Source organism: Lasiosphaeria miniovina (genome assembly GCF_030549165.1).
Source record: "Lasiosphaeria miniovina strain SMH2392-1A chromosome Unknown B0T26scaffold_6, whole genome shotgun sequence".
In the NCBI taxonomy this organism is placed as follows: Eukaryota; Fungi; Ascomycota; class Sordariomycetes; order Sordariales; family Lasiosphaeriaceae; genus Lasiosphaeria; species Lasiosphaeria miniovina.
Window position 1 is genome coordinate 776,161 of NW_026848225.1, and position 26,970 is coordinate 803,130.

Here is a 26,970-nt window from a genome sequence, read left to right on the forward strand (position 1 = left end):
GAATGCCACTCAAAGTGTATGAGTGCAGTGAATGTGTATTGCTTGCTTGAAGAACCAAGCAAGAACTATCTAAGACCGTGGCTACGGTCGTCGTATATATCTATCTAAGGCGGACCAATCAGAGTCTTTCTCCAAAGGTCAGGGCGATCACTGCGGTCAGTCCACACTGATCGCACTGATCGCACTGACCGCTTCCTGACTGGTTGGCCGTCCTGCAAGTGGTGGTCAGTCGGGCCTTGGCGGCTCGTCGCGACTGACCACCTCCTGGTTGGCTGCACTAGCCCCTAGGTGGGTCTACCCCGCCTGGCTGCCCCAGCCAATCTGCAGGGGGGCAGAAGGCGCCTCCTGCACGCCTGTGCCAGGATCGTAACAAGAAGCATATGTATCACTAGCCCACGTACGAAGACAAGCCAACACCTTATTGAAAAAGCCTGGAAAACCGACTGGCTAAGCCAAGAAGACAGATAAGCAATAAGACAAAAATACAAAGGCTTAGGCACACACTATAGAAGGGTAGCCCGGGAGTTTATCACTTACAACTTCAAGCCCACAATACCATCACTACCTCGACCAAATCAGTCAGCCTATATCCAGTTGAAGACCAGGATTGGCTTCTTAGCTAGTTATCTAGCGAAGATGAGAAAAGTGAAAAGTAGCGAGTGCCTCTGTAAGAGAAGGCAGGTACGCCTGATCAAGGTGGTCACAATAGGAGCAACAAGCAGGGCGAGCAATGACTGGTATTGGCGTAAGACTTCAACCTGGCCTGAGCTAAAGAGGTGTGCGAAGGCCATGGTCTATATACACGTGAAAGGGGTTACGAGTCATCCTTGCGTGGCCAGGGTGGTAGTGGCGATAGTGCGTGGCCCTGTTAGCGGTGGCGATAGTGGCGATGGTGGCGAGGGTGGCCCTGGTGGCGGTGGCCATGGTGGTTACGAGGGTGGTTTCCTTACAGCCTCGGTTGTCTGGAGGACCAAACATCTACACACCTACTACTACGGTGCAAAAAGTACACTATAGAGCGGAAAGCTATGACAAAGGCCCTGAAAAACTACCTTCTCACATTCCAAATACTTTTCTACATCACCGAGGGAAAAAAGGCCCTAGGGGACTTCCTTAGTAGTACGATGATTTGTACAATAAAATGGCCAGAAGAAGTCAGCAAAGATTGATCTATTTCCTTTATTCTTTATTCTTATCTATATTTTTCCTTACTCAGTCGGTTGGTCCTATTGGGATAATGTTACGAATCCCTGTGGAAATACACAATAGTGGGGCATACTCTGTTTTGGGTGGACCAATCAGGAGGGTCCCAGAGTCCCGTGGGTCGGGGCTCGGGGACGCGGGACAGTCCCGGGCAGGCGGTGTCCCGGATACGGGACCACGGGACAGTGGGACCATTGTTATTGGTCTTATAGTTAGATATATACGATGACCGTAACCACGGTCTTAGATAGTTCTTGCTTGGTTCTTCAAGTAAGCAATACACATTCACTGCACTCATACACTTTGAGTGGCATTCCAATTTGACTGTATTACCCGTGCGATAGGAGCTTGCCCTTTGTTCTATCTTCATAATTACCAACCCCAGCATCCTGTGGAGCCCGTGCTCCCTTACAGACAGACGACCCTAACAGTCGAGTGGTTTGTAATAGATAACACTATACTTTCCTTATTATCCAGGCCCGAGGGTGGTACAGTATAAGGCTGGCCAAAGGAACCCCATTACTATGAAACTATCACGCTAATAAGGCCACGCGCCTAACGATGTACTTAGCTCTTGCTTTCTGTATTTCCTACTAGTATACTAGGTAGATAGACTGCCAGTCTTTGACTAGCCACGCCACAGCCCTAGAGGCTGCATGCGTGTAATGAAGAAGAAAAAAAAAAGAAAAAAAAGGCGTTTCCTTTTTCCACGCTTAAAGTGGTTAAAGACTTCGTATAATTACTTAGAGTTTACACGGTTGACCACCACAAACCGTCAAAGTATGAACATAACGAAGCTTGCCACCCTCGAGCCGGAACTCATGGCTATCGGCTGCCATCATCATATGCTCCCAGACACACAAGATATTAACCGACCCCATGGACTCGTCAATAACGTAGCGACGGTGCGTGTTAGGCGCCTGGTGACTATTCGAAGGGATTCCGGGCTTGCAAGAGTCGTCGGGCTTTCCTTTACCCGTGTAGGCAGAGCCTTCAAGCCTGGTGCAAGGTGTTCCCCAGGGAACGGCATTTGCAGCGGTAGCGTTGCTCCTGATTAGATGTGTTAGACTTGTTGGATGACGCGGCGGAATGCTTTTCGAGCAAGGGACATACCACATATCAAGATAAGCGTCTCCGGCCGCCTGGATCACCTCTCTCTTGTCTTGTTTGCCGACTGGGATGGGATCCCATGTCTCCTGTAGGACGTACTGGAGCGTCTTTTTGGCATCAAAGATCCAAGAGTTTGTCGTGGACGCGACCGAGTCGATCAGGGTAACTTTGTTATCTGCGCTGTGATGTATCTGGGTGCCGATGACATAGGGGCTGGCGGCGTCAGTGCTGATGAGCTCTGTGTAGGTCGCACAAGCCGTCATATCGACGTTGGTCCGACGGTGGTCGATCTTGAGCGCCTTGCTCAGCACACCCTTTGTGGCATTTGCCTTTGCGTTGTTCTCCTGGTAGACCCAATTCGCGTCAAGAATGTCTCGAAGCGGATCAAGTCGGCCTGCCGTCTGGGCTGCAACATAGGCATCGGCAGCTTGGAGCAACACACTGCGGCTGCAATCTGCCCCCAAGGGCGATCCAACGACCGCGGCGGCAAGTGCTGCCAGGGCTGCCAGGGCTGCCGGAATGTTGAGCACAGCCATTATGCAATTAATTACAAAGACCTTCGTCGCTGTCGAAGTTGCCTTAGGTATAGGGAAGGAAGCAAGGCGAGATGGGCAATCCCTTTAGAGACATCCAACAGCTCTCACTTAAGGCGGACACCATTCACATATGAATGACAAGCCGCAGAGCACGACAAGATGGTAATTGCAACGAACATCCGTGCCTACCAAGTGCCGTTGCGGAGAAGGATATTGTCCCATACCCATTTGAGCCGGAAGTCGTTGAATAAAATATCAACGGCGGCTCGAGATGGACCCCGCCCATATCCGCTGGCTTGGCTACAGAATCCCTAACTCAGTGGTACATACATATGTAGGTACCTAGAGTAAGACTAATAATATTCTATCTAGCGCCTCGGTTACCTATCTCGTGCATACATCTACTAATAAACGAACATGGCCAACTTTTTCGCTATTGCTATAGCCCGTTGATGGCTCCAGAGATCTATCTGCCTTAACACGGAAGCTGACCACACCTATCTGCTCTCAATACCAACCCATCGAGATCCTTGAACTCATCTTATTCCACCGATATCCATTAGAAGACCAGGGACCCAGGATGGTTGAGATACGTTCCAGATACCGAAATTGGATCCCAAAGTCGAGAGGAAAAAGACCAAGCCCTCCTCCATCCCCAGAACGCGATGCAACGCCAATATGATACAGCCTCCCAAACAAACCCATAGGGAAATCTACACTAACTACTACTAGAAGGAAGAAAACAAGTAAATACACAGCATTGACAGCCTATGCGCTCTCTCGCGGAGCAAACAAGGCTGCTCGTCTGAGCTAATCACTAGCCTACGCGGAGCCAGGCACCAGGCTCACCAGAAACTACACCATCCGATGTAATGCTGGCACAGATTTTCGAGCTTCGTGGCTTCAATGATTAGCTTGTTGACCTGGTCTGTGACATTCAGCTCATCATCCGGCTTGAAGTCGCGGCCTGTAAGCTTCTGCGCAACCCGGTCAAGGACTTCGACTGCTCGTGCGTTCTGAACCTCGGCCAAGTCCTGCGGCCCATTGCCGTTAGGCATGCTGCCTGGCTGCGGGGCCGATGAATTGGTGCGAGCTCGGTAACGGGTCCCCGGCGGAGCCCCGGGCAGAGCATCTATGCCAGTCGCCTGGGCGGCGAGGAATTCGGTTGGGGCCACGGGTGCATCGAGTATGGACGTCCGGCGAGCCCGTACAGCTTGCGGCCCCACAAGCGCCTGTTCCCGCTCTGAGTTGAAGTTGGGCCCCGGAGGGCTAGCTGGATTTGTAAGGCGCCAAGTGAGCAGCGGGTCATGGATGAACTGGAAAGCAGTCAGCCAGTCAGAGGGAATTTCTTGTCAGTGGAGGTGGTATGGTAGACTTACCGCTTCAAGAACAGCCATTACGCTCTCCTTGTTGTCCCGTAACACTCTCATTACATGCTCGCATGTTGTTCGGAAGCTGCCCTCAATATTGCTGACCTCCATTGCATAAGTGAGCATCCGAGTGAGTCTGAAAGGGACCCGTTCGGGATACTTCTCCCGCTTCATCGCCACCTCGAAGCAGTCGCCAAAGTCGATGTGTATAATCTTTCCAGTAATACGGTCGAGCATCAAGTTGCTGGGATGGCGATCGCCTAGGCCGAGAATGTACCCCACCATCGACATGACACCGAGAGACCGGGTATAGTTTGTTCTCCGATCTAGCCAGGCCTCAGAACTCTTGCTCTTCAGCCACAGGACGCGGTACAAGTCCTGGCCTGTTGTATTATCCAGTGCATAACCAAAGACTTCAACTTTTTGCATGAGAGTAAGGTTGTCGTAGTCAGGCGCCATCTGGAGCATGATCCGGTGTTCAATATTGAGAAGGATCTTTCTAGACTCCCTGTATTCCCGGATAAGTTGATGGACCGTGTCGCTGTTAGGCACCCAACCGAGAAGACCTGAATTTTGGGACAATGGAATCGCCGGATAGCTTTGAATATTGAGATGTCGCTTATAGCACTCTGAGTCGTTCGCTAGCAGCGTGTTGCACAAGCCAAAGAGTTGCATGACACGTTCGTCTTGACGAATGTCCTCATGGCCCTTGAGTAGAAAAGTGTAAGTTTTGCCATCGCTCCCGACAATATCAAGCTTTCGAGGGCGTTGCTTGGAGCTAATAACGCTAAAAGTGCCGTCGAAAGACATTATCCGCACAATTTCCTGCCCGCTGCGATATGTTCCAGGCACCGCGAGATCAAGGTCCTTAGCCTTTAAGAGCTTGGGCGAACAGTAGGTCAACTCCAACGAGGTCATTTGGGGTAATTGGCGACTGATGCGGCGGAACACTTGGTAGTAGAGATCCCAAGCTTGATTAAGATCGTTCACATCTTGGGTCTCCTGGTATTGACGACACCACTCACGAGCCTCGCTCAGGTCTCGACCGAAAGTCTGTGCGAAAGAGATCTCCCGAAGTGTCTCAGGTCCGTTTTCGAGTTGATTGTGTAGAGGCTCCAAAGCGGCAAACATGCCCTCGATATTATGATCGCCGAAGTAAAGGCGCGAGGCTTCCTCCAGGCCTTCGTGCCAGAGCTCGTGCCACAACACAGCTACCCGAATGAGTTCGTGACTCACTATCTCGGCTTGCTCGACAAGCCGAGAGCTGTGCTGTCGCATACTATCCATGATCTGGGTGGCGGAGCGTGATCGTCTCATGTTGTGCCGCGACTTCATTGCAACAGTCAATGGATATACCAATGCCTGCGGATGTGCACGGCCGACATCGGCTAAGAGGCTGTGGATCGACTGCTGAACCCTCCTGTTGGGCTGGTTGATCCGAGCAATGAGCTGGGGTATGACCTCAAGCCATGTGTCAACGCTGACGTGGGCAAAGCCCTCTATAACAGCATTGCTGACCTCGGCATGGCCTCCGTAGGTCAGCCACAGGGTTAGGAGGCGAAGTGTATCCTGCAACGAACTGCCAAACGAGAGGGCGATAGATTCGAAGAAGCCTCGGATGGCGGGAACGACGTGCTGGACGATAATTGCTTGTTCACCTCGGCTTTCTTGATCTCCCCTCGAAGCAAGAGCCTGAACAACCTCAAAGTTCGCGAGAGCCCAGGCATGCCAGGCCTTGTACCACTTGGGGTGGTACTGTGTGGCCTTGGAGTAGCAATTAAGAATGTCCTGGCGTTGCGTGTACTGCCAGTCATCCTTATTCAATGTTACCATCCACTCCCCCTGACGAAGATAACACTTGGCAAGCAGCACTGTCTGCTCGACCCAGTGTTTTTGTGCGTGCGGGTTTAGCACGGCGCTTTCGTCAAAGTCAGGGAATACCGCTGGGCCAGGTCCCTCTATTCCGTTTGGAGCCTGCGCATTCATGTGCATCCTGGAGCTCTCCACACGATGGGCTGTCTCGTTGGTGAACTTTCGTAGGCAGTACAGGGTTTTCTCTGCTATGCGCCGCTCGGAGTTTCGAATGGCAGGCTGCTGGCCGACTTCCCACTGGAATTTGAGGACCGCATACAGAATAGGGGACGCGATTCGGTTCGGGCTGGGACTGGCCTGCCGATCGTGCCAATAAGGTATGACAGTCTCAAGTGGTTCCTCGATCTCGATGAGATGCTTCAATGACTTCTCGGCAAGGCCCATCCGTCCTGATTTGCGACAAAGGTTGGCGAATTTTGTCCACATGTGCATATTCTCAGCTGGGGACATGATAATCGATCTCAGCCGAAGCATTCGCTGCCATACTTCGACATTGCGCTGGCAGCCTTTCAGTCGAGTCTCCCAAGTCCTTCGCAAGGTGGCCTGCTTCTCGGCATCGCTTTGCTTGTAGACGATAATCTCTTCTAGTTCGGCGAGCATTTGGACCCGCACAACAACTTCGTATGCCCTATTGTATGATTCACTGACAAGGGCGCTGAGCTCAGTGTCCAGACCCTCGCGGGCTTGGTCGATACAAATTAAAGCCTCGCGGAATTGATTCCGGTGAAGTGCAAGTATTGCGCCGAAGAATGCACGATCAGGCGAGTATCGCTTCATTGATTGAAGATAAATGTCCATCGAGTCCCACTTGCCCAGGCCCCAAGCGGCCGTTGTCGCCAAGGGGGCAATTCTCCGTTGGATTTCTGGCCCGGAGTTGGCCCACGTCTTGCCAGCTAGAGCTGCAAGCGAATCCCATTCGCCAAGGGCATGGTAGCAGCGCATTTTACCCATGACAATATCGACCGGCACAGGTTGATCTTCGGGAATTTCGCGTTCTCGTTGGTAATAGAAGTTTAGAGCCTCGTCCCAACGCTCCAACTTCTCAAACCAACTCTCCCGGAGCTGAATGCCATCTTTGTAGGCCTTGACTTTGCGAAGAATTCCAAGGGCAGCGTCAGACTGCTGCAACTGATTATTGAGAACAATCAGAGCCTCGACAGCTTGGCTGTTGTGGTCTTGCAGGAACTCGAGTTCCTTGTAATGAAGTGCTTTGGCATGCGCATGGCAGCGGCCAGCCTCACGTCCCAGGGTGCGAATGTCGATAGGGAGCGCCTTGTCATCATGCTCCATGAATTCTGCAAGGTTGAGAAGTTGACCCAGAAGATCAGGCGGTATGTTTTCGGACTTGATAGTATTTTCGATGTTTGTGATAAGCTCTTCCTGTACGCGGACTAGTTAGGCATTGACTCAACGATATTCGGCTTGCAATATTCCACAAACCTGAAATTGCTCATAAAGCTCGCTCCAACATGAAACGAAAGCCGAATTAAAGAGCTCCCGTGCTAGCGGTTGATAGTTACTCGCCAAGCTTGCACAAGCTCGCAGAGAGTGGTTGGGGGATTCCGTAAGCAGCGTGGTACTGAACTTGCGGAACCACTCATGCCAATCGTCCTTGGTAGACTTGCCCTTTGTCTCCCAGGCCTGCTTGAGATGCATGGGATTCAAATCCAGTTTCTTTGGGGGATTGTTCTCGGTCGGGTGAGGCTCAACTAGAGTGTCTTCAAACCGTGGGGCAAGGTTCTGCGGCAGGACCTCACCCTTCTTCAGCTTCTCAACTGCCTTATCATAGTTGGAGTGCGGAATTGCGTACAAGGCCATTGCCTTGTTGACCGTATGCTCGAAGTGCAGATAGTCCCGCCCTAGCTGTAGCATAAGTGCGCAAAGGGTATCTAACGCAGCTACTCGTAGACTGGGTTCGCCACTGGCGAGGACCCGAGTCAGAGGGTGAATGATCTTAGCCGCGTAATCATTGAGGTTGACCATGCTTGAGAGTTTCCCGATGGTCTCGATGGCAGATTTCCGTAGGAAAATGGGCTGACCACTATTGTCGAATAGACGCACAAGAACAGGGATGATGAGGTGCATATACTCCTCTCCACTTGGCCCAAAGACCAGAAAGGCATGGAATATTTTCTCGCTCGGCTGTCGCTTCGTGCTCGTGTCTTTTTCCAGCACCCCAAGCATCAGTGGGAGTAGGCCAGCCAGGTAGATCTTAAACTCTCCTTCGAGAGAGCGAGCAATCGACTCAATCAGAGCGATGATGGTAGTCTGCAATGAGGTTGTGGCCCAGTACTCCTGCAGGACATCGATAATGTCGGGCAGATAGACACGAATGTGCTGTCGAACGATGCTAACCAGTCGGCTCAAATGGTTGAAGTAGAAGTCAAGTCGCGCTATGCTCGAGGCCCGAATGACAGAAATGAAGGCAGGGACCACCCGATCAAGAAACTGGACACACTTCAGACCTAGAGTGATGAAAATGCTCATAATGGCATCCACCACGTTCCCGTGCCACTGCAGCAGGGACTGGTCCTTAAGAATATGAAGTAGAGCATTGATGACGATCGTGGGATAGTAATCGTCCTGTGATGGAGTAAGGCCACCCATCATTAAAGACACGTCGGTCAACTGGGCGGCTTCAGGCCGGCGCTGGGTCTGTGGCGCTCGCTCTTCTACTTGCTGTTGAAATTGGTTAGTCTTTAGCTTACGTTGCTCGTCGAGGCTAAGTTGTAAGGCTCACAAACTTGCTCGATGACACAATGTATCTTGCAAGAGATGGGAACGGTGAAGGGGCGTAGAAGAGGCAGGCCTCGTACCTGATATTTGTAGGGATCCAATGCACCTAGTATGCCCATGAGCTTGATCGTCTCCTGGCGCAACGGACCATGCTGTGGTTCGCCCCTTATGATAGACTGCAATATCTCCAGCAGTTCGGGGTATTCGAGGTATGGAGTGATGACATAACCGGCGTTACTGGCTAGCTGGCCCAACGTGTGGAGAGCGGCTTCCCGCTTCATTGGTGCTCCTTGGTCCTGCAAAGCGTCGATTATGATTGGCATGAGGGTGTCCTTGTAAGCCAGCATCGCCTCCCCCCCAACTGTGCACAACTCGCCAATTGCCTGGAGGACAGTCGCAGCGACAGAAGGGGTCGAGTCACGAGACTTCGGTAAAAGCACCTCGGTGATGGAGTTTACGTAGGGCTTGACTAGTTCCTGGGCATGCTGTATAAGGAGGCTGAGCAACTTTGAGCTCTCCTCTTTACTTCTCGCCACATCTGTGTACTCCAGTTCTGTCAACAACTGTATGATGGTCTTTCGCAGCTGTGGGACAACATAAGCAGGGTTATACCGGGCCAATCGACCAATAATTGATACGGCCACTTCTCTAATCGAGAATTTCTCGTCGTGTAGGGCAAAGAAGAGAGTACGGATATTCTCAGCTTTGGCGAGATGTTGATCGAATCGTTCGTCAAGAGCTGCCAAGACAGTTCGTCGAATTTTTGGCTCCGGATCCGAGACGCCCACAGTCAAGAGTTTCTCAATGACGTCGGCAACAACTTGAAGGGCGTGGTAGCTCGTCTGATTGACGATCGGATCACGTACATAGAGCTGACAACAGGTAAGGGCGGCAGCCTCGCGGATTTCGGGATCATCGTCTTCAACGTATTTGATGGCAACATCGCGAACGAATTCGTTTAAAACATGGCCTCCAGACTCTGTCAGCACATGCTTTTAAGGCGCCAACGTCTCCAGTATTGACAGTATCTTCGCCCACTTGGTGATACCGCAACCAGGCGTTGCTAAAGGAACAAGAGAATATTCTAAGAACCAAATACCTGAAAAGTCAAAGCTGCCGAGCGTATTCAACGCCAGTTTTATCTCGGCCTTCCCACGTTCATGGGCCAAGGGGTCTTTGGGATCCCTGACGATGACTGGGATTGTAGAGAGGGAGTTGGGGTGAGGTGCCCCCAAAGGCCTGAACGGCTCACCGCACAGCACTTTGCTCAGCATGTCGAGTAGACGCTCTTGAATGGTCGCCTTGACAGGCGGAATGTAGAAAGCCATGTCGACCAAAGCCTGCGTCAGTTTGGGCGTGAGCTCGCAGGCAAAAATGGGATCGAGCAGTGCCTCCATATACTTGCTGAGCGTCTGGCCAACAGCCACAGCAAGCCGGCTAATGCAGTCGAACACAGGATCGACAGAGCCCCGCTTCCGGGACTGTAAACTGAGGCCCTCTCGGACATGGATGAGTACGCCATCGAGGTACGGCGAGATAGAGCTCTTGACTGAATTCGCAACATTTCCAATGGCAAGAAACGCATCGTTCCGCTCCTTTTCCTTCTTCAACATCCCTGAGAGGTAAATCATAAACTTGTGGAGATAGGTCACGGTAAATTCGGTTGGAGCGTAGTTGGCCAGATCCGGAACGAGCAGAACCACCGTCTTGCGGATAGCAGGGTCACGCGAATCCTTGTGGCGGAAGATGATCTCGCAAGCATCTTGATAGTGGCCTTGCATGTACATGCCACCTTGCTCCAGAAGCTCCTTGAGCACAAGTAGCGAGGCATGAATAGACTCGGGAGCCGGGTTGGTCTTGAAGCCCTTGATAGCTTCGGCGAACATCTTGTCCATCCACTCTTGTTTCATGCCCTGGTCACGCTCTCGTATGATCTTGAAGCAGGCGCTGACGGTCTCGCTCGAGGTTGCTCGGATTAAGTGTCGCTGATCGCGTAGGCCAATCCAGATTTGATCAAAGACGAAGCCCACGTACGAGTACATGAGGGTGGGAGCATTTCTCGCCAACTCGCGTAGAACTAGAACGGCGGCATACCGCCTCTCCTCTATGCGATCGGACTGAAGCCACTCGAGAGCTGTTTGGACCTCAGCATCGACAAGCTCAGAAATCAGAGAGCCGCCTGGCTTGCAGAGCTTTCCGAGGACCACGGCGGCGGGCTGCATTGGGTTGGGATCTTTTCCGCGCAGGATGGTGCCGATGTACTGTTGGAAGCGGCTGTACTTCAAGGCAAGGTCGATGCCATCGAAGTCAACTAGGGCGTCGAGGATATAGACCCCGCCCATCCGATCATATGGGTCGGTGCCTTGGATCAGAGCCATGGTTCGCTGGTTGACTGAGTTGAAGAAGAGCTGGAACTGCTCGGCACCCATCTCTGTAGTGGTGTCAATGGCCATGGAGGGGATGAAGGTACATGTAGATTTATTTAGTTACCTTGTTTGGCAACGTTGACTAGATCCCGTATCTGTCTCGCAGCGCGCTTCCGCTGGTCCTCCGGGAAGGCCCTATGAACACGAAGCAGATGAGTGGGAGCCTGCCTTAGGTTGATTATATGGATTGGCGCGAGAGTTTCAAGCCTGCGCATCAAGGGGACCGTATCCCAGATGCCCTCGTGAACTTGGCGCAGACTAAACAGCAGACGACGACGCACCTGTTTCTAACATCCTTGATGTACTGCTCGAGCGCAGGGGCCGCTTGCTCTTTTGTTATCGACATCTTCACAGGTCGCTATGGTTTCTCGACTCCCAGAGAAGCAGCGGGCAGCCTCGTTAGTACTCCGTCAGTGTCGATGACCCATAGTTGAGTGGCGAGGTATATCGCAAGTTAGGCTTGCTACTGACGGCGATGCGGGAGGATATAGGTTGGTAGTCCTTAGGGGGAGGCGTTGTTGTATGCAAAAGGTATTCCGTTTTCCGCAGAGAAGCCGCGCTTGTGAGGTAGATTGGCGGCGCGATTTCTCGAGGTAATGCTCGCGCGGCCGAACAAGGTAGGTAGGTTGGGTCGGGTGCCGCAGTGGTGTAAGTATGCGAAAGGAAAGAACCGGATTTGGATATTAGCAACAGTGTAAACGTGTATAACTCTTTCCGAAATGAAGCGCACCAGAGCTCGGTACTGCTAGACTGAATCACTCTTGACTGCGTGGAAGGTGAAGCTCCTTTGAACCTTGTTAACTTCGCTACCCGTAGCCTCGCAGCCTACTGGTGGAATTGGCCTGCGCAGCGCAGGGGTCTCGAGCCTGTAACTGTGTACGGATATTCGTATACAGGTATTGTTGGCACTGTGTGTGGGTACTTACTTTTTGCTACGTACCTTGCTGAGTATGTGTGTATGTATCATAATTACATGTACAGTATGTATTTGTGTATGGTCCATGGGAGCACACTACGTAAGGTAAACTTGCAGGTTGAGATAGGTACCTGAGGTAAGGTATTTAGATACGGCCACATACCTGTCGCCGATGACATAGCATTATCATCGGCCTCTGCCCTTGTCCACCGTCTTTTAAAACAACTGACGGTCTGAGATTTACCTTCAACCACGCTCTAGTCTCAGCACAATTCTATATTGCAGACCCTAAAAAACCCAAGTCCCACCAGCCATGGGCAACGATGGCGGATCGATCCCGACACGACGCGAGCTCGTCAAGTCTGCGGCTCGGAACCCTACTGTGAGCGAACTAAAAGCGACCGCACTTGAATCGCTCAGCCATGCTTGGGGCCATGATCCCCTCACTTCTGAGTCTCTTGATCTGGAGAGCGCGGTTTCTGACTGGCGTGGCCGACTTTACAATTACGAGTCGATTCTCAAGGCTTTAATGCCATCCGACAACAGTACAACATCTCCAGTACCCACCAATGACGAATTCACAAACTTAAGCATTGCATCGGCCGGCATTAAATCACTTCGCGACGTTGTGAAGCTCAAATTCAAGCGCTATATTCCTCCCGGAACAAGAGAAAAGGAGATATGGGCATGCCCAGTATCGCTGAGGGAGCTGGGTCCTTCAACAAAAGCCGTGTACCTCGTGCCTTGTGGCCATGTCTTTGCAGACGTCGCCATGAAGCAGATCCAAGAGGAAGCTTGCCCGGAATGCAGCGAGCCGTTCAAGTCACGGGATATCATTCCAATTCTCCCGACCGAAAAGTCCGACGTAGAAAGATTGACGACTAGGCTGAATGGCCTGAAGGCCGTAGGACTGACACATAGTCTGAAGAAAGACAAGGGCATGGGGAAAAAGAAGCGCAAGGCCGAGGAGGCGGATCGGGAACCGGCTGGTGAGGCTGACAAGGGAAATTGTGTGAAACCAGAAAACGAAGAAGGTCCGGAGGCGCCGCCGAGGACCAACAAGTCCAGCCGCCTGAGCGGAATCAACAACGCTTTGACTGCATCACTCACTGCCAAGGTATTGGCGGAACAGGATGAACGAAATAAACGGCGAAAGTTGGCTGCAGCGAAATGATGCATAAACCTAGATACTCAAGACTTCATGGCCGTTTGTGAATGCTTGATACTGTTGACATTTGCGTGCATGCTTTCTCAATTCCACCTGCTCGGGTTGGGAGCCCGTGACGATTGATCGAAACTGGAATCAAAACTCAATTGCGTAATGAACTATTGAAAGTTCTTGGTTCTTTTTATATACAAAATCCTGCCCAACCACGGCCAGTTCGGTCCGCTCAGTTCTAGCTTTGGGTCGCATATACTTGTTTACAACACATACCCTGTACACACGAGCCCCAGTCGTATCATAGCTCGTCCTTGGCCCTCACGCCCGGTTCTTGCACGGCCTCGCAGGCCGCTGGCGTGCCGACTTCCATCTTATAGACACACTTTTCGGACTCGCTGACGCGCCAGACCTCGTCAGTCTCGGCGCATGCTAGCCAGACATGGGTTCGTCTGCTCGGTCCATTCCAGCATCCCTGGCCGTTGTCATACCGCAGCACGATTCTTTGGCCTTTACCAAGCCCCTTTCCATCGGCCCGCTCCTCTTCGTCAGCGAGTTCCCTGTCTATTCTCACGAAGTTGCCCATATTGGTGTTGCCGTGCCCCTTTTTACTCTTCTGGGTCGTCTTATCGACCCAGCAGAGCTCATATTCATATTCGCCGACGTCGGTGCTGACGCATTTCCCCTTGAAGGCACGGAAGATGTCGTCTGGTCCGTAGTCCTTTTGGAGATCACCCTTTTGTTCCTCTAATGCTGTGGTTTTTGACGAAATATCATTCTTGGCAGTCTCCAGGGCCTCCCTGGCGGCGATGACCAACCGGGACTCGCCGTCACTGTCCGGGTTGTCGGCCAAAACGCCGTTCTCAATTAGCCACACACGCAAAACATTAATCTTGGTGTGTATATAGTCACGGACGAAGCCCGGGAGATAAGCTTCTAGATGGTAGACTGTTGTTGTCAGCTGTGCTAGTAGAACGCTGTCTCATTCAGCCGGGGATTCTGTGATGGAGCCACTTACCAACGGCTGCGTCACTGGCACCTTCTTCCTCAAACTCGGCCCAGTTGATCCCAGAACTCTCGCCATCCTCTTTGAGGACCTCCATGATATCGGCATCAGCCAGTTCGGACTTCTTGTCGCCGGTTGCAGAGGCTGCATAATCCTCCCAGCTCTTGACAGCGGCCTTGACGCCTTCGTCGTTGAAATTGGGGTTATAATCCTCCCTGAATTTGGTGAGTATTCCTTCCAGCTGCTCAACTCTGTCCTGCAGATCGTCGCGCTGGTCTAGAACCTTGTCCAGTGTGTCTCTAAGCTCGGACACGCGGGTTTTCGCCAGTCCAGCCAACACTCCAAGCTTGCCACCCCGGCCCTCTCCCTTGACGACCTTTCCCCTCTCAGATCGCTGAACCTCCTCGAATTTCTTTTCAAGCTCCTCTTTCTTGGCTTCGAGGCTCTCGAGCTCTCCCTTTAGGCTGGTAATCTTTACCTCCACCTTGCGACGTAATTCACGGGCCTCTTTAACTAGTGTCTGTCTCCGCTTAACAGAGCGCTCCACGCTTTGCCTGCGCTCCTCCTCAAGACGGCGCCACTCCTTGCCAATGGAACCGCAGCGATTCTCGCATACGACCCCGCCGGCGTGTGCAGACTCGTCGCTGCCGTCACAGCACAGCTCGTAGTCACACACGCCGTCATCGACGTACATGAAGGGAATGTAACTTCCAATGTGGCCGTCGTTGGCGCACCAGAATCCAGGCAGAGCGCGGGTGGTATTGGTAGTGCCGGTAGGCGAGCCTAGGAGGGGTTGCTCGGGAGAAAGGGGATCGAGGTGGGCGCAAGCTGCGGTGCCGGGTTCGTCAGAACCATCAGGGCAGTCGCACGAGTTGTCGTTGATTTGGGAGGACTTGAGGGCGATTGAGGGATTGCCAATGCATTTGAAAGTAGCTTTGCTCTCGTAAAACGCGGAAACTGCAGCGCGTCAGTAAGCTGCACCTGTATCATGGCAAGTGTCTCGTTTGGCTGGCCAATTCCATATCATTAGAATGCGAACGGGGCCAATTGAGGCGACGACTTACACTCGGGTCCAACACCTCGGGGCAGACTCTTAGATGCAGCCAGGCTTCCGTGAGCGAGTGTGCCCAGAAGCACAAAGACACCTGCTCGTCGCATGGTTCCTGTTTTGTATTCCACTCAATGTGGCTGGGGACGAAAGTGTATGTTTGCTCCCCCTAGCTGTGTAAGTCCCTTCCTTAGATGCACTGCTGGACACGTTTCCTACGTCGATCCTGAACGGACAGCTTGCATCCCTGAAGGCAATATGGGGCGTTTTGACAGCTGTCGTAATCCGTAGTGCGCTGTCACGTGGCTTTATTGCTGAGACAGCCAGCAGACTACGCAGACCTTGGCCTTGGCGGCAAAGTGTCAAAATGTCGATTACCTGCCGAGAGAAATTTGGTAACCCCGCCACCAAAACTGCCCCGCATACTGGCCCGCATTGCTCAGGTACGCAATCAGCACCACTGGAAGGTACCTACTAGGGGTATCTCCGTGGTAAAGTTACTATAACCAAACCTTTTAGCGGTTTTTTTTTTCATAAGGAAAATACAACAGCCAGCCAACAAGCCCAACGCCCGACATCTTGAGCTTTGAAGACTTCTGTGTTGTTTTGCGTTTTCATCCCTCCCATTGCTGTCATGTCCTCTTTGGCTGATACGCTCGCGACATTAAACGGCGTGGTTTCCAATGCGCTTTCCCTCATCGACCAGGTTGAAGCTGTCGTAGCCAACATCGCCCAAGGCCCTTCAAGGGTTGACGCCTCCCTACCAACTGAGAGCCAACAGGGCTTATCCAATGCCTCCCTTGACGCGCTATCCCTTGCGCACGACTCAGCAGCCTTGATCAAGGCGCATGCCACCAAAATTTCCCTGTTCATTATCAACGAGCCTTTTACCCCGACAGCCATCGTTAAGGTTCTCCGAGAGCTTACAGCAGGGCCTGTGGCCGGCTTGGCCTCCTCAGTCCAGCTTTGTACGGCGGAGAGATATACCCGGGAAATTCAGCAGGATTTGGCCTGGCAGAGTGGGCGTGTGCTTCGCGAGCTAAAAAAACTTCTCTCCAGGGTCCCAAAGGACGGCAAGGTTCTCTCCAACGACAAGAAAAACGCCTCCGCTGGTGCAGCAGCGGGTAGAGGAAGTATAGCAACTACCGGCGTTCTCTGGGCCGCTTGCGATGACCTTATCACTGTTGCCTCGCGCGGGTTCGCTGGCAATCTTGTGCACAAGGTTGAGCAGTTGAAAGACACGCTCAAAGATGTTATCGAGGAGCTGAAGGAGTGGGGGGAGGAGACCGGTGGTGATGAATCCGAGAATGGGGATAGCAATGACGAAGATGGGGAGGTTGACGAAATTACCCAAAGCATGGAATCCGCAGGGATATCGACAACTCAGACTACTCAGGATATGCTGGATGAGCTCATGAATTCGCATCAATACATCCCCCGCGACGATCCAGACAAGATCCGCGAGCGTCTCGAGTCTTGCCTCAGGAGGCTCCGTCTTACGGCTCTACTTTACCAGGCCACTGTGAAGCGTAGACTTAAGTCTCTCCCACAACAACCGCCAAGTCCCGCCTCGCCCATCGCTGCCCGCCTTGACGAGATCTTTCCTTTGCTTAAAAGGATACCCGAGAGGTGCGAGAACCTGGCTATGGCATTCTATGACCTGGAACCTCTGGAAATCGATCGCCTGATGGACCAGTGTTTCTTCGACGCATTTGCTGTGTCCGAGCTGCTCGTCAAGTCATGGAATGGCCAGAAGGACGAGTTCACCGATTGGGCCCTCAAGTTCCAGGTCGAAATCAAGAAGAGTTAGAGTTTAGGGCTTGGTGATGCTCATGGTTTTACTTTGTGTTTTAAGTACAGCTTGAAATAACCCCAAAGCCCGAAGAGGGCCAGTCGGTGGCGACCTAAAATATACCACCAGGAATTCGCTTCCAATGACTACCCTATATCCTCCTCAGGCCGGAGTCCAAGCCCCCAAACGGATTCGCCGGCGCGTACGATCTCCACGCATCGCAATTAGGCTCTATTTCGTTTAGGTCCATAACTTGTGGGACCTTGTTGACTTGCTCAAGAAATTGCACACTGAGGCCCTGGCTAAGGTGCCACTGTGGTGTTGGGTTAGCACCTCCGGTCGAGGTATTCAACTACTGTCTGGGATCGAGCTTCTCATACCGCGATATGACAATGAAATAGCCATGCTCCAGGGTTGTCGTTCTGGAATGCTATTACCAGCCAGCCGAAAGAGGGCAATACTGTCGCGTCACGCCTCGGCGGGTTGTCGAATTCCAGCGAACTAGCGTCTGTTGCTATTTCGAATACTACAGGCGTCGCCGATGGGGACAGGGGGTTTGTTGGCGCTACCGAGCGTCCTAGGATCATGAAGTCATGGCCCTTGTGCAAGAAGGAATGAGCTCTTCATTCACAAGGACCTGGAGGCGAGGTCTTGAATCTGGATGACGGAACTTACATGGAGATGCATAGGGTGTGGAATAGGAGACCCGTTTTCGACCAACCAGATACTATACTGCGCGCTCTCGATTAGCTTGTTATCCATAGCTAGGTCCCGTATAGTGATACTCCAAGTTCAGACCGCGGGCGTGACGTACATTGCTGTTGTCAGGGATGGTTATGGTGTTTTCGTTCGCCGGGTAGGAATTGTTGTTCTGCGCTATGAACTCCAACGTAGGTTTCTCCCAGATGACTTCCATGGAACTACCGTTGACCTTCCAGAACACGTTGCTACTCTTCGAGTCTACGTCCAATGTGACGGCAAGGGAATCTGATGGGGCAGCCGTGAAAAGCTCCTTTGGTACTGCCCGCGTCACGATAGGCACGAAGTCGGTCTGATCAGCACATAGTGATTCGGGAGGGGGGCGTCCCGTGTTTGTGGGATTGGTGCTGCCAGCCCCAGCATATGATAGAATCGCTGCTGGGTGCGGGTTCTTAGAGGACCCGCACGCCCCGGTCCCAGAGAAGGTCACGTTGATCCAATAGTTGTCGACCGGTTGGCTGGCATCGATGGTCACGTCATATCGCTGGCCGACGCTCAAGTATAGATGGGATGTGGTGAAGGCATCAACCGGGACAAAGTCATTCGCGATGACCGTCATGGAGTGTCCAACTATGGACACTGTGAAGGTATTGTCTACACTCGGGTTAATGAGACGCAGGCGGTGCCGCTTCCCAGGCGTCAAAAGTATCCGGGCGTAGGACCCGCCGGGCCCGGTTGGGTTGATGTTTGTTCCGTTGAATAGGATGTTATCGCTCGGCGGTGGAGATCCGGGGACGCCGGGGATAAAGGGCTTTGCCGGGTCGTTCACGCGGGCGAATATGTTGTCGGCTGAACCGTAGTACCAATCCGAAATTGGGAGAACGCCGAGATCAATGTCGTAGGGCAGAGACGCGGGCCCGTTGATCAGGATCGAGCCCGTAAGCCCGTTGGCAATCTGAAGCGCATAGTGGGAATGGTACCAGCTCGACCCATACTGGGTAGCGAGAAACGAGTAAATCTTGGTGCCACCGTTGGGCGGGATTGGACACTCAGTCACGCCGTTGACGCCGTCGTTGATGTTATTGTTCAGTTGACGAATCCCGTGCCAGTGAAAGGAGGTGCTGGTGTTCGGGACGATGGTTAGGGCGTGATGCAAGATCATCGATAGGTAGCGAACATGGTATGGAGTACTTGGGACTTACCCATTCGCTCGCAGGTCGTTGACGACGGTGATGTTAATCCGATCACCCCAGTCTAAGACAATCCAGCCTGTTAGGACCTGTGTTCTAGTGTATTTGCGAAAGAAGACAGTGCTATCAAACCTTACCTGCGGTGATCACTGGGCCTATCCAGGTGGTACGTTAAGAATCAAGTCTTTGCCATTTCGTGGGCCCAAGTGCCTTCGTAACTTACCAGGAAATTGATCTGAAACCTGGTCAGGGGGAAGTTCCTAGGATGCTAGTTTGAGAGATGATGCCGCGGTTGAACTGGACTGACTATTTATCAACATTGCCTTCTCTTTGACCTGGCCATCAGGCCCAACGTACTTGTCAACCTCGGATAATGTGAAGGTATACTGCATCTGTCAGCGTCCAAGAACATGAGGTATTAACAAAATATTTCCAGGGTCCTCACAGTCCTCGTGACACCCGTATTGGGCACGCTGGTTTCCCAGTCGGTATTGATGTCGAAGCCGGAAATCCAGCATGCTCGGTTACTTGGGGTGTTACATAGCGCTGCCGGTGTTGATACCTCGCTCTTCGATGGGGCTATGAGAGCCAAGCACGGCGATAACGCAGCCTGGGCAACGAGGGCGGCGAATATCTGAACTCGCATGGCGAACGGGGCCATAGGAGAGGTGGGTATACAATAAGAACTGGGAAGAAAGAAAAGAATGGACAATGGGAAACTGCCGTTGAGTGTAGAAATGCGAAGAGCAAGGGCCCTGGCAGGGGAGCAGTCTGGTCTGGCAAGTGTAAGAGCGGTGATGCTGGCACTCTTATATTGGCCGGGCCAAAGAAGCCGTCTTATCTTCCGCTGTTCCAGGATGATGCAGGAACCATGAAGACTTCGTAGAAGAACTCTGCATGCTGCCAGCAATGCTTGGCACACGCGGCCATCACGATACGATTCGAGGGGTCTGAGCTCTCCAAGGCCGTGGCGAGCCCCGGATCGACCAAAGTGATCGCCTCCAATGGCCCCTTGCCCGGTCAAGATCGAGGCTGGCTCTCGTGGGCTGAGCACCGTGGAGTGCCCAGGGGATTAAACCCGGCACCCATGGCACATGGAAACAAGCCCATGCCTACCTTTTAGCCCACCGAAGCGGCCACGAAAAAAGCGTTGCGTGCGCCCGGATTGACGCAGCCGGTAACAAGAACTCCTCGGTGGTAAGCCGACCTCCATTTGGGGGGTTCGAGCTGCAGCCACACTGGCTGTATCGAACGTCAGCGCATGATTGATGGCACTGCCAGTTCCAGACTTTGTGCGTAATTACACGTGTATTTATTTTATCTAAAGGTGTGGGTGGTCACAGGCTGCCAATGCCTCCAAGTAAATAAACCACCAGTGAGTGGGTTTCCCTTGCGGATGAATACCTACCTAGGTCTAACAATAACTGGAAAGGACGCTTGGGACTTTCTGGCGCGCACCTCTTTTCACCCTCATCCTTCCACGAGATGGGTTGGTGCGCGCCAAAGGAGAGTTCGGCGCGATTGCCGTGGTGGGTAGCCGCAGTTAAGCACCGGTTGTCTGTCGACGTTGGTGAGTAATGGAGTGTAAGGTGGATACGGAGTTTGCGTAGTTTGCGCACAGGCCTGGCCGGGCGGCTACCATGGGCCGTACTCGCTCGTTCTCGCGCCCCCTTGATCGTCGTTGCATTCGTTGCGGGGTTCCCCGCGATCTGTCCCGTGGATGGGGACGACGTGTGAGTAGGTTGCCCCGGGATGGACCAGCCCGGACGAACTCTCATTCGGTTCTGCAGCTGCTTGAACAGGACGGCATATCGACAGGCAAGCCAGGACCTGGACAAGCGCAGGGGGCTTGGACTTCCCTCGGAAGAGATGGGATGTCAGGTCTTGGCACTGAAACAGGCGGGGGTCCAAGCTTTCCCGCAGCTGAGTCCCTCCCTCCCAAGGCCCAAGGTCCCCCCCCTGAAAACACTACCACTGCCGATCATGGAAAAGAATGTTATGCAGCTCGGCAGCTTCTGAGGCGAGAGCAACTGACGCAGAGAGAAGGCAGGCAGAGAAGCAGAAGGGGGACCAGATGGGAATCTCAGGACCGTCGACTCGAGGCTGCCTCTCTCTTTCTTTCTCTCTCCCTTTAACACACACTCTCTCTCTACCCGAGGAAGGATATGGCTTTGAGGCATACTGCAGGTCGCCTCGTGTCCGACGGCCCAGCCTTGACTTTCTCTGTCTAAAGTCAAGAGCGGTCCAGGACAAAACCGAGAATGAACCGCTGCCTGGCTTCTGGACACATATTTAATCCACTGTTCCGCTTCGTCCCATATGCTAGGATACCGGGATCGAGTAACGTGGGACTTGTTTGGCACTCCGATTATCTATCTAGGTACTGCGGGTTTGCTTCAGGATAAAAGGGAGATCGCCTACCGTCGACGCAGACCTCTGTTTGTTTAAAGGGTCTTAACCTAGTTCGATGTAGGGCCAGCGAAAAGCAATAGTAACAACACGAGTGTAGGACCCGGTATTCGGAAAACAATCCAAGGGCTGAGACGGTCCGGGGAATTTCAAGAATCGAATTAACCGATTAGCCGCTTCACGTAGGTACGTGCTATCCATACCTACCACCTACTATTTTACCTGACGTCAATTGTTGACCCATACACGGTTCAGTTGGGCCCCTAAACGCATGCGACTTGGCGATAGAGTACTGGCGTGTTGGTTTAATGGGTTTGGAAGGAGCGGCCCTTTTGTAGGATACGCAGATATGTGCTTGTAAGATATACAGAGCTTGATCCCATATGTAGCACATGAGACTAACTATACGTCTAGTCATATGCGTTGGCGGTAGTATTTATTTTATAGCATGATCATTCCGCTGGTACTGGGTTAAAAGCCTAACTAGTCGAGGACTGGCACGATGCTTTGTTGGCTGTGGATGATGAAAGAGGTTGGATGGGTACCTATAAGGGGAGGGAGGGGTGGGTTGTTTACATCTGAACATGGGCTCAAAACCAGGTCTTGAAGAAAAGGTGAGCTTTTGGTCCGGAGGCCAAACTCTCTGGATTTTGCACCACTCAGCAGCCCACCACACCGTCCGTTGTTCTTCTTCACCTGAAGTACCTTAGCTTCTTTTTCAATCGACCGTGGTCAAGTTCTTTACCTGTCTGCCTGCCTGCGCGCCAACCACCTACATCATCTGCCTTTCACGTTCTTACGCGCACTTCCTCACCGTCGACTTCTCCCCCCAAGCATGGAATTCTAGGTGCCCGCCCAGATTTTCCATTCCTACACAGCCGGGTCGTAATTCGAAATTTGCAATTTGCAAGTCGCAGACGAACAAAACGTAACCGACCCCGGGATGCAGTCTCAAAATTCGCACCGAGAGTCAGAGGAGCAGGGCAGCCGATCAATTTCGTCACCCTCGCCGTCGCCGCTGACCTCGCCGCCCTACGCTACACCGATCCAGCGAGTTCCCAGGGCCATGACTACAGGAGAGTACTCGCCGTCAAGCTGGCCGTTTCCCAAGCAACAGCTATCTTCGTCACGGTAAGTAAAGTTATCCTGCCTACCTTCTCCTTCCAATCTTACACCAGTGCTTTTGCTAAGTATACTTATCTAGGTACCTAACCGAGGAAGAAGCTGTGGCAACCGTGCGACAGAGAGAAATCTGCAGCGATGATCCGATGGACAAGAACGGTGCCATGAGTATTCGACCTAGCCAGAAAGCTTGGTATCCAACCACAGGTGCCAGGTCACTTCCCGACATTCACGGTTCGATCATGCAGTCCTACATATTCGAGAGCTCGGTCGCCGGAGTACTTTCTGACCCTTTCGTTTCCAATACAGTGGCCGCTGGTGCCGAGGAAAATCTCATCAAAGGTAAGTTGGTAAATGCCAGCAGGCCCGACCGCACCCTTCATGAAAGTGAGAGTACAAAAAGAGGACTGACGATAAATAATTTCTCAGACGAGAATCCCGAGGCAACCAGCCTCAATTCCACAGCTAAAAATAGCTTGCTGGCGCCAGTAGCGAATGTCCCCGAGAGGCCCGAGTCTCCAACTCCTTACTCTTCAGCAGACGAACCGTCCCCGGGAGACCCTCGTCGAGGATCAGAGAAGGATGCGGACCAGATGCCCAAACTGCACCCGGCACGGAGTGACATGCGCATCAAGACTGCTATTGCAAACCAGAAAGGAGTCCGCGTCTATTCGACATGCGACATGGACGTGCCCGGAAGAGTTGACCACTCCACCTCCGCCTACTTAGATTCTCATCTGCACAATACCAGCTTTGAGACCACGTCTGACTACATGACCGGAGACGACAAGGGTAACAACGACGAAGAATACATTATAGTTAACCGCCTAGCGTCGGAGTTGACTGAGCACATGCCCAGCGGGGAGCGAGGGTTGGCCGCCGAGGCTGCCGCCCAGGAAACTCAAGGCATCATTCTCCTGGGCCCGGCAGCAACGTCGATGGAGATGTTGGGTGATAGCAGAGCATTAACTCGCAACAGCTCTAGGTCTTGGAGACCAACAATATGCCCAGGCACACCGCTACCTGACATCGGATCTATTCGACGCGGCCCCACAATTCGCCACAACCGTATGACGCCCATAGCAACCCGATGCATGACCACGGACGACGCCTACCCAATGACAGGAAGCAACAAGGGAACGGGGAGGCCCGCGAACATTGCACTCATCTTGACGCTTACATCGGCTGTCTTGCTGCAGTTGGCCATCGTGGCCCTTGTCGCGAGCGTCACCGTCTGCGCCATGGATAGGAGCATGAACAAGCCAGTTGGCCAAGGGGCCCTCGTGGGCACCGCCTTGAGTATCGTCCTGATTGTTATATTTGTCGCCGGATTTGTCGTTGGCGTCACTCGGTTTCGCAAGCTGGGCAAGAGGTCAAGCGTCGGGGGCGCCTGGATCGAAATGCAGCACCGGGCCAGAAAGCTCCCGCCGCGACCATCGGCAGACAACAGCGAACCAGAGCAGGAGAATGCCGCCACAGCCGCATGGAAGAAGTTTACCGACAACCATGCGTTACTTCGCAACTATGTCGAGGGTCTCGAGAACGTCATTGGCACTCTCAAGGAACATCACGAGTCTTCTAGCCGCCAACCGAACCACGCCATCGACTCTGCTCTCGTTGCCGACGTCGGCCAGCGACGCAGGAAGGGCACCGCTACCGACGACATAACTGCCGTTGCCCAGGGGGGCGGTATGATGACTGACATTACCTGTAGCCAGACCAAGGGTGCGAAAAAGGGCGTCTCAATGTCTCAACGCCACCTGCTGTACGGGGAGGAGACGCTTGCCACGTCCGATTCCTGGCAAACTCTCGGAAGCAAGCTTGCTGTGCCTCTGTCAAACACTAAAACGAGCATCCTGACCGAGCTGTGTGACGCTGTCGTGGAGCCGTACAGCCCCTTATCCAACGGCTGCAACTCGGAAACCGGTCGCGTCCCCAGTGGTGCGGCCATCTCAGGAACGAGAAACGTCAAGCCGGAGAATGACAGTCTGTCTGGGCCTGCGGTGCCTAGCAAGTGCAAAACCCACCGGCGTGGGGTCCCGTCTATTGAGATATTCAACGGGGGAATCAAGGATTCCTGATGGGAATGACACGAGATGGGTGCATAATCTGGCCGCCTTCACGAGCGAGAGAGACCGGATAGTGAATGTCAGGTCCCAAACGAACTGCGGAATTGTTCTTGTCTAGGGGGTTCTTGGGTTAAATCCTAAGAAACAAGCCCACGGTTGCGAGATGAGGGTGCCATGTAAGACCATATTAGCACTCTTCGCCTACTGCCTCGCCAATGGGTTACATACACTCGCATAACGGCCATGATTGGTACATTTCTTGTCGGATTCTGTAATGTAGATATATATGAAAATCACTGGAACCCAGGGAACCCAAGGGGTTGGGCGTAGATGGTTTAATCAGCCATCAATGCTCGGATGCCTGTCTCTCTTAACTAAGATACGAGGCAATCGGAAACATCACCCTAAATACCTGTTACCTAGCTCTGCTGCAGCAAATCAAGTCTAGTCGCCTAGATTGCTCGGGCCATACGAGCCTTGTTCTCCCTGTAACGCTTCTCCTTGCCCACCAGCTTCCTCCTCTTCTTCCAGGACCGATTGAGATCACCTCGGTTTTCCCAGAACCACTTCTGGAAATCACTTGCAGACCCATTATCTTTCGGCTTTGGAGCCTGGCTAGGGGCTTTCCCGAGCATGTCCACACTACTGTCTTCCAGATCTTCATCCATCTCGTCCTCGCCCTCGTCCTCGTCATCCTCAATATCGTCGTCCTCGGTTGCCCATGGCTTGAATCTTTGGTTCGGGTGTGCTGTGTCTGGGGTAGGCGCAGCACTCCTAACCCCACGTGACTCAAACTCGAGGCGGGAGTAGGGCGTCATTGGAACTTGGCTGTTAGGAGCCATATCTACATCCTCTCTAGGTTGGTCGTCATTGGAGGCGTCGAAAAAGCTAAAGGGTTTCGGGTTTGATGGTCCTTGATTGGCAGTAGTATCCGCGTCGGCTTCTTTCGGCCGTTTGTACAGGGCCTCTAATGGATGTACATGGGGCTCCTTGGGTGTTGCTGGCGGAATTTTGATGCTTAAACTCTTAGCGGAGCTAGACGATTTGGGCCGCGACGGATCAGAATTGGCCAACAAAGAGGATAACACCGGCTTCGAGTCTCCTTGAGCGGGCTGAGAACTTGTTTCGCCGCTGGTTACGGGAACGTCTTGTTCTGGGCTTTCCCGGGATGGCGACGTATCTCGGCTAGAACGCACAGGGCTCCCAGACTGGCTCCCCTCGGCTGCTTTTTCGGCACTGCTGTTTGCTTCTTCATCATCCGCCGATCCAGCTCGAGGGGGTGTGTTTCTTGCTTGCTCTTGAGCTCGCAAACCAGCAGCCACCGCTGATCGGGTCTTGACGGTCTCAACGACATTGCCGTCCTCGTCGACCCAGCCTTTTCTGTCGACAAACTCAAGAGGAGGCCCTGACGGGCTAGAAGATACTGCAGCTTTGAGAAAAGATGGGAATTTGGCAGTCTTCTCGAATTCGTGTACCACAACCTCTCGAGATTTGCCCTTCTTCCTGGGGACAGCATCGTTGAAGTCGGGGGATGCAGAAGCGTTCGCGGGCAAAATGGTCTTCACTAAACATTCGGCATGATCGGTATGCTTGGATTTGACCCGCTTCTTCTCCTTCTTCTCCTTCTTCTTGTCGCGCTTGTCTCGCTTGTCTTTCTTATCCTTTGGCTGGTCCGGAGTGGTCCATCCTCGTTTGACTTGTCTCCCCTCTTCCAGAACAACGCCGGTTATCTCGTCAGCGCCGCGCTTCCGTTTCTTTGGTTTGAGCTTGTCTGCGGTCCCCTTGTCCTTTGCCCTGTTAGCAGCCTTTTCGTCCGCCATCGCTTCGTTACCGAGGGGTACCAGGATGCGGGATGGCCTTGCGCGTTCAATGCGGATCTTGACCCCTTTAACAACGGCGCCGTTGAGCTTCTTCCTTAGCTTCTCTGCGTCCTCGCCTGGTAGGTCCAAGAAGCCGTAGCGCCTGTCGGGGAAGGTATCGATCGAGTGGTATGAAATGTTGCGAGCTTTTGGGAGGAGGGCTGAGGATAGCAATACCTCGAGTAGATCGGCTTCTAGAGGCGTAATGTGCAGTCGGGTGTATGAAGAACTGTCGGAGGTCTGCGAGATTGAGACCTTTGATTCTCTAAGCATATCGCTCATGGTTGACAGAGTCTTTGCATCCCCTGCGGTGCTCTGAAATTGTTCGCTGTTTGGAAATGTTCTGCTGTTAAGCAAGCTCTTCGTTTGGCGAGGTGGGGTTGCAAGGAACCTCTGTTACCGTTGCAACTGCTTGCCACCTGGCAGACCATCCTGACAGCTGTCTCGG

The 26,970-nt window shown here is 52.8% G+C and overlaps 9 protein-coding genes across 9 annotated transcripts; 3 read left to right on the top strand and 6 right to left on the bottom strand.

Moving 5' to 3' along the window:
• Positions 1 to 1,103: 1,103 nt before the first annotated feature.
• On the bottom strand, positions 1,104 to 1,426 carry B0T26DRAFT_720759 (uncharacterized protein). The gene has a single exon (XM_060442503.1). It carries the CDS (start codon positions 1,396 to 1,398, stop codon positions 1,213 to 1,215), a length of 186 nt encoding a protein of 61 aa, XP_060292490.1. The 5' UTR covers positions 1,399 to 1,426; the 3' UTR covers positions 1,104 to 1,212.
• Positions 1,427 to 1,831: 405 nt separating this feature from the next.
• B0T26DRAFT_678645 (uncharacterized protein) lies at positions 1,832 to 2,849 on the bottom strand (the record flags this gene model as incomplete). The annotated part of the gene is made up of 3 exons (XM_060440254.1): positions 1,832 to 1,855; positions 1,977 to 2,202; positions 2,317 to 2,849. 3 exons carry the CDS (start codon positions 2,847 to 2,849, stop codon positions 1,832 to 1,834), a joined length of 783 nt encoding a protein of 260 aa, XP_060292491.1.
• An 845-nt stretch (positions 2,850 to 3,694) lies between these two features.
• On the bottom strand, positions 3,695 to 11,599 carry B0T26DRAFT_651981 (armadillo-type protein; the record flags this gene model as incomplete). Its single annotated transcript, XM_060438324.1, has 7 exons — positions 3,695 to 4,165; positions 4,229 to 7,471; positions 7,532 to 8,770; positions 8,908 to 9,797; positions 9,927 to 11,258; positions 11,318 to 11,388; positions 11,535 to 11,599. The coding sequence occupies 7 exons, from the start codon at positions 11,597 to 11,599 to the stop codon at positions 3,695 to 3,697; spliced, it is 7,311 nt and encodes a 2,436-aa protein (XP_060292492.1).
• Positions 11,600 to 12,331: 732 nt separating this feature from the next.
• On the top strand, positions 12,332 to 13,488 carry B0T26DRAFT_720766 (Rtf2 RING-finger-domain-containing protein). The gene has a single exon (XM_060442504.1). It carries the CDS (start codon positions 12,483 to 12,485, stop codon positions 13,341 to 13,343), a length of 861 nt encoding a protein of 286 aa, XP_060292493.1. The 5' UTR covers positions 12,332 to 12,482; the 3' UTR covers positions 13,344 to 13,488.
• Positions 13,461 to 15,701, bottom strand: B0T26DRAFT_720768 (glucosidase II beta subunit-like protein-domain-containing protein). The gene is made up of 3 exons (XM_060442505.1): positions 15,399 to 15,701; positions 14,347 to 15,291; positions 13,461 to 14,276 (listed from the first exon to the last, which is right to left on the bottom strand). Exons 1-3 carry the CDS (start codon positions 15,490 to 15,492, stop codon positions 13,630 to 13,632), a joined length of 1,686 nt encoding a protein of 561 aa, XP_060292494.1. The 5' UTR covers positions 15,493 to 15,701; the 3' UTR covers positions 13,461 to 13,629.
• A 315-nt stretch (positions 15,702 to 16,016) lies between these two features.
• B0T26DRAFT_754438 (uncharacterized protein) lies at positions 16,017 to 17,192 on the top strand (the record flags this gene model as incomplete). The annotated part of the gene is made up of 1 exon (XM_060445823.1): positions 16,017 to 17,192. One exon carries the CDS (start codon positions 16,017 to 16,019, stop codon positions 17,190 to 17,192), a length of 1,176 nt encoding a protein of 391 aa, XP_060292495.1.
• Positions 17,193 to 17,325: 133 nt separating this feature from the next.
• Positions 17,326 to 19,709, bottom strand: B0T26DRAFT_653070 (laccase; the record flags this gene model as incomplete). The annotated part of the gene is made up of 7 exons (XM_060438421.1): positions 17,326 to 17,487; positions 17,555 to 17,773; positions 17,850 to 17,906; positions 17,989 to 18,994; positions 19,076 to 19,159; positions 19,367 to 19,449; positions 19,509 to 19,709. The coding sequence occupies 7 exons, from the start codon at positions 19,707 to 19,709 to the stop codon at positions 17,326 to 17,328; spliced, it is 1,812 nt and encodes a 603-aa protein (XP_060292496.1).
• A 2,332-nt stretch (positions 19,710 to 22,041) lies between these two features.
• Positions 22,042 to 24,895, top strand: B0T26DRAFT_397897 (uncharacterized protein). Its single transcript, XM_060434793.1, has 3 exons — positions 22,042 to 22,603; positions 22,677 to 22,936; positions 23,024 to 24,895. Exons 1-3 carry the CDS (start codon positions 22,416 to 22,418, stop codon positions 24,673 to 24,675), a joined length of 2,100 nt encoding a protein of 699 aa, XP_060292497.1. The 5' UTR covers positions 22,042 to 22,415; the 3' UTR covers positions 24,676 to 24,895.
• A 220-nt stretch (positions 24,896 to 25,115) lies between these two features.
• Positions 25,116 to 26,756, bottom strand: B0T26DRAFT_607173 (uncharacterized protein; the record flags this gene model as incomplete). The annotated part of the gene is made up of 1 exon (XM_060435834.1): positions 25,116 to 26,756. A coding segment is annotated over one exon (1,641 nt), but the record flags the coding sequence as incomplete, so codon positions are not given.
• Positions 26,757 to 26,970: the final 214 nt, after the last annotated feature.

Coding starts and splice junctions, on each gene's coding strand:
- B0T26DRAFT_720759 (XM_060442503.1), bottom strand. CDS start 1,398: ATGGTCCCACTGTCCCGTGGTCCCGTATCCGGGACACCGCCTGCCCGG.
- B0T26DRAFT_720766 (XM_060442504.1), top strand. CDS start 12,483: ATGGGCAACGATGGCGGATCGATCCCGACACGACGCGAGCTCGTCAAG.
- B0T26DRAFT_720768 (XM_060442505.1), bottom strand. CDS start 15,492: ATGCGACGAGCAGGTGTCTTTGTGCTTCTGGGCACACTCGCTCACGGA. Junction 15,292..15,398: donor CCGAGGTGTTGGACCCGAGT/GTAAGTCGTCGC, acceptor GACGCGCTGCAG/TTTCCGCGTTTTACGAGAGC. Junction 14,277..14,346: donor TGCCAGTGACGCAGCCGTTG/GTAAGTGGCTCC, acceptor TGACAACAACAG/TCTACCATCTAGAAGCTTAT.
- B0T26DRAFT_397897 (XM_060434793.1), top strand. CDS start 22,416: ATGCAGTCTCAAAATTCGCACCGAGAGTCAGAGGAGCAGGGCAGCCGA. Junction 22,604..22,676: donor CAACAGCTATCTTCGTCACG/GTAAGTAAAGTT, acceptor ATACTTATCTAG/GTACCTAACCGAGGAAGAAG. Junction 22,937..23,023: donor CGAGGAAAATCTCATCAAAG/GTAAGTTGGTAA, acceptor ATAATTTCTCAG/ACGAGAATCCCGAGGCAACC.